Raw genomic sequence first — 10636 nt, forward strand, 5'->3', positions numbered from 1 at the left:
AAACAAAGTCCTAATATAACTAGGAAAGTGGTATTTTTCAACTGGAAATTTCGTGCATCAGATCTGGAGGCTTCCAAAAATAAACCGCATTAGATCCATGTATTAGAATTTCAGGCAAAGGAACGTTCCAGAACGTCAGTAGTGCAGGTGTAGCAACTTCAAGCCTGATTTCGACCTTGATGCAACCCGTATCTCTCAACACTCAAAACATCAAAGTTGTAGATCTTTGTCTTAGCGTTCCACAGAATCTTGAATCATCTCAATCGGAGCTCGGATGAGATATTTATTCCCAGATTACAAAACAATGTCAAAGCTGTCCAGAATCGCCCAATTAGCTACGTTTTGCACTTAATGCCTCAATTTGCATCCTAAATCAAAATATAAGAATAATGAGTACATTTAGGCACCAAATAAGTATAAAAGACTAAACATTAAGGGGGAAAAATATGACATTTTGCATTCTCATCAATAAGACTTATTTTAAAGGCCGTTATACATGCAGAACATATGCAGAAAGTGATCTAGTTCATTATTCTCTCTGAAAAAGTTACTACGTCTTTACGCCAAGGGTTTTGTAACCAAGGAGCTTCCTGATCTTCATCATTGATGAACTGAAGAATTTTGTAGCCAACATCTTCTTTAAGTTGCTGGTGTTAGTCACGTACTTGGATCCGTGCATCATTGGTTAGTCACGTACTGGAATTCGTGCATTGAACTAAAAGATTGCCGCTACAATACAAGTCTAATTAGGTATTGGAGTAAGGGTCTAACTGTAGGTTGGTATTTTGGGATAGGCCAAAGGGTTTGGTGAAATTCCTTATACTTGTAACCGTTTATGATTGATAATAGTGGATTCTTGGGAGTGATGACCTTAAAATCATCCGGTGGGATTTTGCCTCGGTGGTTTTCCCCATTCGTAAACAAATCATATGTGTCAAATTTATTTTCCGATGTATTTAGTATAATTGGTAATTTGTTTGTGCTACCACGCTATTGCATGAAATTTGATCTAATTAATTAACTTGGGTAATTAATTAATTAATTGCAATGCGTTAATTCATTTTAACCCAACACCAAACCCTGAATATGCATCCATGACTATGACGTATGCTGGACCTCTCTTGAATGAGTACCAATATGGAGCAGTACTGCCTGATGCACGATAAGGGGTAGGGAATCGATTTGTGAAGGGCTTGAAAGGTATAGGTTCACCCTACAGTAGCAAATATACAACTCTTTAGTGAAAAATTCACTCCATGAATAACCTTCAAAGGTTTGGCTAATGTATACAGTCAAATGGAAGAACATATGGGTTAGAAATTATGAACAATGGAGTTAAGATGTAAATGAACTAAAAATATTAATGTACTGTCTTAAAATTAAGGATTATTATCCATTTTCATTTGGCAGTCCATAGGAAGGTTTATTTTTACTTTCTTGCTTATAATAAGTGAGAGTGGGAGATTCAAACTACATTCTCCTATAAAGATAACCAAGTAATATCACTGAACCATAAGACTCTTTAAGGTTAACTTAATTAGCTTTCCCATGATACCGAACCCATATGCTTCATTGGATTTTCAAAGAGAGTTAAAAAAAAAAAAATCACAATTGTTGAAGTGGCATGTTATCATTGATATACTGTCAATGGTGGACTTACGTGAAAGACTAATATTATAAGACAATTACAAATTGGGGGAGCCAGTCAACTTCATGATTCCCTACACACCACATCCAAGGCTGATAAGCAGCACTTTTCTAAGTCATAGTCCGCAAACGACTCAAAAAGAAGGTTCTTAACCTTGTCAATTTCATCGTTAGCATTACTACCATACATTTTATTAAAATAAAATGTCAATAACATCAACTTATATCTCGGATCTAAAACAATAGCCAAACTCATGATATCATGAACATCACTCCAATATTTATCAAACTTAGCTAACATCTTTGCTGCCATTTTCTTAACCAACTCATCTTCACTTGAAAGCCATTGATTTAATTCCAACTTCAACCAGAAGACTGAAGGAAAATAATGATTAGCCGTAGGGTAGGCAGTACTAGAAAGCAACTCAGTAACTTTATGAAAGTAACCCAACTTCTCACAAACAATTTGTGCTACCTCCCAATCCCTATTAGTTGGAGCAGATTGATACTGAGGCTCACAACACAGTAAACGGGGAAAAACATCTTTATAAATCAAGGCAGTTGAAAGCATCAAATATGTAGAGTTCCAACGAGTCCTACAATCAAGTACCAATTCCTTAGTACTTGCAATATGTGATTGGCGAGATATTTTTTCAAAAATTTCTATTCTTTTTGGTGATTGTGTCCAAAAATATACACTACTTCGAACCTTCTCAATACCATCACCAATTACATTCAAACCCTCTTGAACAACCAAATTCAAAATATGTGCTGCACAACGCACATGCAACAATTTTCCACCTAAAATAAGTGAACTAGCTTGAAGCTTATCCGAAACAAGTTTCATCATGCCATCATTGTTGCTAGCATTATCTACAGTTATGGCAGATAACTTCAAATCAATGTTCCAATCAGAAAGACACTCAAAAGGATTTTCGAAAGAGAATACTTATCATGTGGAGATGGCATACGAATAAACCTAAAAAAAATAAACATAAATATGATTAACTAAAGAAAGTAGAAAGTTAATAAGCTTGCCTAAGAATCTAAAAACTAGTACAACAAAATGACTCAAAGAAAAATAATACCTTATGACTCGGCTTTCCAAAGTCCAAGAGTCATTTATGTAATGCGCTGTGATTACCATGAATGACCTCTTACTGTTGTTTGCAGTCCACAAGTCCGTTGTGATTGCAACTTTACTTGCATTCTTGTCAATTTCTACCATAGTCTTCTGCTTCTTTTCATTATAAATTTTTTTAATATCTCGCTTCAATGTGTTTCTTCCTACTATCTTAAAATTTGACTGAAGACCAACAACAAAATCCCGAAACCCAACATGATCAACAATTGCAAGAGGGTACTCATGCAAAATGACCATTCGGGCAAGGTCCCTCCTCGAAGCCTTCTGATCCTCTTCATTAAAAACACTAGGGCTTGAGATCCCTTTACTTCTTGCCCTATTGTGTTGTTTGACAAGAACTTGCTTCCTTATATCTGTTCCTTCCCCCGGAAGTGCTTCCTTCGGAGCACTTGGACAACTTTTTGCAATGTGCAGTTTTAAATGAGTCGTCCCTGATGTACTTGCTCCAGCCATAAGTTTTCCACAGTAGTTGCATTGAGCCTTAACTTTCCCATCAATATTCTTCTTCTTAAAATGATTCCATACGTCTGAAGTTGTTTTTCTTTTAGTGCCTTGTTGTTGTGGATTCTCAACCGGAATGGACTCAACTTCCTCTCCATACAATGATTGTGATTCTGATGTCGTGCTAGTTGGGGGCCTTGGGGCTGGGGTTGAGGCAGAGGATGTGGTAGACATGTAGGCAACTGCAAAGAGAGAGAGAAAGATTAATTGTTCAGCCATTATAATGGTTCAATTTGATTTCTTTTTAAATGTGTACAGAGTACAGACTAACTGTTCAGCCATTAAAAGAATACATCAAAAAAAAAAAAAAAAAGAGAAAATGAAACACTCTAATTCAATTTCAATTTTGAATGAAATAGACATACCCAGCTAAATCAAATAGACATACCCACATAGAATCAAACACCTTAATGCAGTCAAAAACCAAATCTAACACATACCCAGTTGATAAAAATTCAATCAAAAATCAAAATTGACACATACCCAGCTGAATTGAAATTGAATGAAATAGACATACCAAGCTGAATCAAATAGACATACCCACATAGAATCAAACACCTTAATGCAGTCAAAAACCAAATCTAACACATACCCAGTTGATAAAATTCAATCAAAAATCAGAATTGATACATACCCAGCTGAATTGAAATTGAATGAAATAGACATACCCAGCTGAATCAAATAGACATACCCACATAGAATCAAACACCTTAATGCAGTCAAAAACCAAATCTAACACATACCCAATTGATAAAATTCAATCAAAAATCAAAATTGACACATACCCAGCTGAATTCAAACTCTAAAATCCAAATCTAGCACACACCCATACTATAAATTCAACAAGACAACACAAGCAAACAACATGCAAAGAACAAAAAACTCACCAGTTGACAAATTCAGTCTAGAAAAGGAAACAAAAGCTAATTATCAATAGAATCCTCCCAAAACGTCAAACCCAGATACCCACAGAAAATAATTTTCTTTTGAAGCCAAACTAGCAAAAGAGGGAAAAAGAATGAATCATTTACCTGAGGAAGAGAGCGGTAGGAACGAGAATCAAGCAAAAAATCGATGCCAAAACCAATAATTGTGTGTATATGTGAGAGACAGAACCTTCCCAAAACGTCAAACCCAGAAACCAATAGTGTAGAAGCAGTGAGGAGGGACAGAGAGAGAGAGTGACGGTGAGGAGAGGCGGAGACTGGAGCTCTGAGAGAGAGAGAGAGAGAGAGAGTGACGGTGAGGACTAAGAACTGAGGAGAGGCAGAGAGAGTGTGACTGTGTGAGTGACGGTGAGAGTCTGAGAGAAGTTTAGGAAAAAAAAAAAAAAAAAAAAAAGGGTCGGGTATGGATATTATCCATACCCTACCCGAAAAATTCGGGTAATATCCATACCCTACCCGATTAGGCTCTGCCCATAAAGAACCGGGTATTACCCGAAATATATGGATCGGGTAGGGTTGGATATCCATTACCCAATGGGTATGGCCATCCCTACCCATGGCCATCCCTATGTATGGGACATCAGGCCAGGTTTAGGAGGAGTTTCAAACCAGAATTTCCTCTTAAAGCGCCCACTTCCAAGTTCATAGTAATATTCAGTACCAAACTGTTCAAACAAAAATAGTTAGATTTAGAAAAAGAATATCTCATAACCCCACCAATATAGCTACAAACCATGCCTAAACGAAAGCAGCACAAAAAAGCAATAGCTCCAATACAAAACAACAACAATGTATTTAAAAAATTTCAGTTTCTTTCACTTTCACCTCCAAGTTGCTGATGTTGGCGTGATGAATGAAGCCAGAAGTATAATTATAGTATGTGTATCTTCCAATTTTGCCTTCAACCTTATGCATTTTCTTAAATTTTTCACACCAGTATGTCACTTTATTTGGACCCGGTGCATGTGGAGTTATCCATGTCACAATCACTGCCGTTCCTACATAGTCTCCTTGTGTTATGTGAACCTAAATTCCAAGCATTCACATATTGAGTCAGACAATCAAAAAAACGATAGAAAAGAGGAAAATGCCAACTTGAAACCACCCCATTATTTCTATCAAAATGCAAAACAACTGTCAATGTACTTCATCAAAAATTTATTCAAAGGTTTGCTTCATTTTGGATAAGTTTATTTTCATCTCTAAAGAGAATGTATAACTTTTTAAAGTATCACATTTTTCAAAATACAAATATACTTTTATACAATAAATAAACAAAATAAGTTCATCCAAACTCCCACAAAATAAATATAACTATACTTTCAAGGTACAGCTCTTGAAGTATGCCACGCGTCTTAACTTTCTTTTTATTTAAACTTTGATTATTTTATAAGGAAAATAATGGATTTCTGAGCGTACTGTAGATAGTAACGTATAGAATGAAGAATACATATTGAGACATAGGATTTTTATTTAGGAACTAACCTATTGAGGCGAATTATGGATCGGAGGAACATAAAGGGTAGGATTATCAATAGGAATGTCCATATTGGGATCAGCTGACCTCATAAAAGTGCTTGTTTTTCCTCCATTACAAAGCATTGCTGCATTCAAAATTAAACTCAAAACAACACCAGCAACTACTAAAGTAGAAGAAGATGACAATCCCACCATCCCACTCATCTTAACCATATGATGAGAACATGGCAAAATTGGTCAGAATTTTTTGACCCGACCTGACTCAAAAAATACTTGATTCGAACCCGATTTTTTATACCCAAAACAAAAACAGGTTGACCTGACCCGACCTGTGTTTTTTGTGGGTCAACCCAACCCGACCTGCGACCTGATCCAAACCCAAACCATTTTTTAAAACTTTTTTTTTGGGTAAAAAAAATAAAAAATAAATTAAGACAATATTGGTGGTTTAATTGTTTGTTGTGAGCTCTAAGGAAATAATTGAGACATTTGCATAACTGCATGCAAATTAATTGAAAGATGAATGGTTGAGCATTCTGTAATGAGTAAAGATTTTTAGATATCAAATAGCAAAGTACATGCCAAGATAATTTTGTTATAGTAGAGTTAAAAACATAAATTTAAAATTGTAGACATGTGTGAGAAATATTCACAAGTGTGAAAATAGTGAAGCCAAAGTATCAAATTAGTATAAATTATGAATGCTTAGATCTATTTTTTAACAATTTATGTCCAAAATAAACGGCTTTCAAAATAAATTATGATATTTCATAGAGCGTGTGTTTTTTAACAATGATATGATATTCATAACAGAGACCATGTATAAATAAGTAAACAATCAAACTTTAATGTATATCTCAAATTAAAATAGAGTGTTAACCATAATTAACAATAGATTATAAAATTAATTTTCAAGATTGTATATTTCTTATATGTTTTTATTCTTTGTCAAATAAGTTATCTAATAAGTCATTTGTAATTTTGTTTTATATTTTAGGATGTTGATATTTTGTAGAAATAAAACTTGTACATTTGTTTTACTTATTTTTGTGTTAGTTTAATTACAAATTATATAAGTATAATTTAAATAAGAATTCATTAATATCATTCAAAGTAAATAAAAAATAGTAAAAATAAAATAGAAAAATAATGATAAATTGCAGTTAAGGCTGTAAATGAGCTAAGTATTAAAAGTTCAAAATTATTCATTAATTTTATTTTGAACACGAATTGAGCTAAGCTTATCATCAAATAAGATTACACGTTTATGTTCGATTTATTTTCTTGTCTTTCAAACTTAAGCTTATTTACAAGTTACTTGATTGACAAAATTTGGCTGCAAAATTGGTTATAGCCTAAGACTACAACCTTACTTAATAAAATAAACATTACTACATATTTTGAAAATCTAACCATTAAATTGCATGTTCTTTACACTCTCAATACACATATCAAATTTTGTGTCAATCAAATATTATTAAGTAAATAATCTATAAGCTTATATTTTATTAATAATTTTAAGCCACAAAAACTTGCAATTTAAATAATTTATTGATAACATAGCTATTAATCTTTAATTTTCTAGAAATTTTGCAAGCATGTAAGATATAAGAATAAGATGTAATCCAATGGTGAATATGTCATAATTCACCTCCAATAAAAAGATATTGAGTAAGATTGTAACTTAAGATTATAACCAATTTTGTAACTAAACTTTGTCTTTACTTGATTAATTTATTCTTTTCTCATATATAGTAAAATCATGACTAAATTTTTTATCCCTTCACAAATCAATGAATTTTACAATGAATGCGCTAACTATATTATTAATAAACTACAAATAATAATTTGATAGCATATAAACTATTTACAAATTTACACGATTCAATTTTAAGTCTATATAAATATATTTTTAGAAAAATATAAATACAAAATATAATAAATAAATCAAGTCTCATGTTCAGAGGCTTATTCATGAATACATTATTATGTTTGAACTTTACTCGTTTAATAATTAAGTCTAAACTTGTGTTTAAATATGATTTGTTTGCAAAATAAACAAATATAAACAAGTCTTTTTTAAAACCAAACTTTATAAACAACTTGATTTATATATTACATTCCAAATAACACATGACATTCGGCTGATTTTTAGTAACAATAAATAATATATCTTTTTTTGATATGATATAATAGTTTTAAATGATATTAAAATGTCTTTGAAAGTCTTAAAAACTTATAAAAATAAATTTTTTAACTATAGTAGTATTTTAAATATTTTTAATCATAATAGTGTTTTAAATTTCATAAAGAAAATTACAATAAAGTTCACCTGAAATAATGATAACTATAATTATTATTATTATTATTATTATTATATATTGAAAGGCATCCATTGATTAGAGGAAAACTCAATATATATCATAATTTTTTTTAATATATTGAATTTTCACGAATCAATGAATGCCTTTCACTTTCATCAGTTGCAACTTAACTTGCAACTTGCAATTTAAGGGAAGCCCATCGTCCAACTATAACGCATTCAAAATACCGGTATTCGATGTCACTGCGTGTAGGGCCTGTAGGCCCCTCTTTGGTTATGACCCCAGACCCAAATATATTACCCCCAAAAAAAAAAAAATCAACCATATTGGTTTCTAGAAGCCTTAAGTTTAGGACCCAACCCAAAATGGTTGAATTGAGGCCCAAACATGGAACCACCAAAGAGATGTTTTTTAAGTCCAAAATTTTATGGCAAGAAGAACGACTCCCACCCTTTGAAAAACAACCAATCCAATGTGTTATTCTAAATGTCTATAAACGATTCCCATATCACTTGAACTTAATATAGATAGGAAGATGAGAGCATCCTTATTAAGATGCTATATGCTAAATTTTAGCAACAAAATACCAAAAAAACAACTCCATCAAAACTTTCAAATTGTAAAATTTTGGCATACTTGCACAGTGAGCTTGTATTAATACAAGGTCACTGTAGCCTGAATTGTAAAAAAAAAAAAAAAAAAAGTTTTTTATTCTCATGTTGGTGAGGTAGTTGGCTGTTGTTTGTGTTAAGTTTTATTATTATTTTAATGAGTAGTTTATATTATTAAATGAAATGATAGAAATATAGAAGTTTGATATTTGATGTATTTAAAGTGGGATGATATAATAAATAAAATAAATTTTTGAAATGTTAAATACTAAAAATTTTAGCATTCTTGATAAGGATGCTCTTATATTTGTAAGATAGCTGGGCTTATTTCAGATTTTTAAAATCAAGCCCATCTATCTAAGCAAACCCAAGCCCAATAATGGGATTAGCCTCAGTCTATAATTTATTGCCCGTTTGCTATAGGAAGTAGTGTTTTATATATAAACAAACCCAAGCCTGGTAATTTTAAGCAATATTACATTAACCAATAACTTATTATTAAATTCATATTTTGAAAATCTCACCATTGAATTACATGTTATATATTTCTTAACATGAATGCTAATTTATGATAATCGGATATTATTTCCATTCGATCTATAAATTTTTTTATACATTATTTTAAACTTAAAAAATATGAATTTAAACAACTGATTGATGATATGAATATTGATCTTTGATCTCTTCTCTCTCTCTCTCTCTCTCTCTCNTTTTTTTTTTTTTTTTTTAGATAGCAATGTTAGGATTTGTATAATTTTAAAATTATTGAATAAGTATTAATAAGTTTAACTGAGTTCATTCTTGATATAAGTAGTGAATTCAAAGTAATGCGTTTTACATCAAGTTATTTGTTGCATGACTTTGCAAATGGCAAATATATGTTGTTTTCTTTATAAAAATAAATAAATAAATAAATAAAATTCATGTGAAAAATACGGATCAACCTGATTAACACAAACCCGTTTTTAACCCGCTAAAAATGACTCTTTTTTTACCCACAACCCGTTTGACTAGACCCGAACCCGACCCTACCCAACCCGCCCATTTTGCCATGGATGAGCAACCCAACACTTGCTAAAGCACACCCCTTTGAGCTCAAGACCTCAGACTGCTTCAGGTATATACATAGTTAAAATGACTAAATTAATAGGTCAACTATTCAAAAAATGCTGGGAATATTCATTTCTAGAAACCATTCTAGAGGTCAATACCAGAGGAACAATTAAATTAATCTAGAGGCATGAATCTGCAGGTAAGTTCAAAGATGTGGACTAACTGAAACTTTCCCCAGTTTTGAACTGAAGTTTATTAAAAAGAATTCAGGACTACCAAATATTAAACTGTTTTTCTGGGGAAAAGAGAGAGAGATGCTAGCCATATATGGATGGTGTCATCATAAAACAGTGTTATTTAATGTACTTGTTCACGAAGTCTAATCTCTTCTTTTTGATAGCGAGGTGGGATTGGATTTGTCGTACAATTTGAATACAAAGTTATAAAAATATGTATATTTAGTCATATTCATATACCATGTATCACGAAGTCTTTTGAGATATAAAATTTGACAGATTTGATGCCCTATCTTGTTTGTCCTCTGACTGAACATTAAGGTTTAGAAAGCTGATTTCTTTTAAAATTATTTTGGGAAATAAGTAAAGAGAGAATGCTAATGATTGGTCCTGCAATGAACTTACATCTGTATAATTTTGAGAATTGCTAAGAAGAAAGCACATGTAAACCAAAAGTGCGTTAGCACCTAAAAATTGAAAGAATACTTTGGAAAGGAAGTGGGCGTGGAGGTTACAAGGAGGACATGTGCATATTTGACTTTGATGGGCCACAGAATATTAGGATATCATGAGACTCTGTAGTAGATTTTACCAAAAAGGAATAGTCCCATTGAGTGGACTGTAGTGTAAAACATGTTCCACAATCATTCAAAAAAAAAAAAAATTTCCACGATTCCTTTTTTTGTTTGAAAGA

The 10636-nt window shown here is 32.1% G+C and overlaps 1 protein-coding gene and 1 pseudogene across 1 annotated transcript; both read right to left on the reverse strand.

The window, feature by feature from the left end:
- Window positions 1-1057: 1057 nt before the first annotated feature.
- Window positions 1058-4548, reverse strand: LOC112009620 (zinc finger BED domain-containing protein RICESLEEPER 2-like). Its single transcript, XM_065775358.1, has 5 exons — window positions 4324-4548; window positions 2736-3474; window positions 2571-2626; window positions 1730-2520; window positions 1058-1213 (listed from the first exon to the last, which is right to left on the reverse strand). Exons 2-5 carry the CDS (start codon window positions 3464-3466, stop codon window positions 1058-1060), a joined length of 1734 nt encoding a protein of 577 aa, XP_065631430.1. The 5' UTR covers window positions 3467-3474; window positions 4324-4548.
- LOC136068330 (purple acid phosphatase-like) lies at window positions 3633-5922 on the reverse strand (annotated as a pseudogene).
- Window positions 5923-10636: the final 4714 nt, after the last annotated feature.

The sequence above is a fragment of the Quercus suber genome, unplaced genomic scaffold (genome assembly GCF_002906115.3).
Source record: "Quercus suber isolate HL8 unplaced genomic scaffold, Cork oak 2.0 scaffold_110, whole genome shotgun sequence".
In the NCBI taxonomy this organism is placed as follows: Eukaryota; Viridiplantae; Streptophyta; class Magnoliopsida; order Fagales; family Fagaceae; genus Quercus; species Quercus suber.

What these genes read in the sequence shown, in the direction of transcription:
- LOC112009620 (XM_065775358.1), bottom strand. Translation starts at nt 3,466, where the DNA reads ATGTCTACCACATCCTCTGCCTCAACCCCAGCCCCAAGGCCCCCAACT. An exon ending in TTGGAAAGCCGAGTCATAAG is followed by an intron (nt 2,627 to 2,735) that starts GTATTATTTTTC and finishes TATTTTTTTTAG; the next exon opens with GTTTATTCGTATGCCATCTC. An exon ending in GCTTATCAGCCTTGGATGTG is followed by an intron (nt 1,214 to 1,729) that starts GTGTGTAGGGAA and finishes TTGCTACTGTAG; the next exon opens with GGTGAACCTATACCTTTCAA.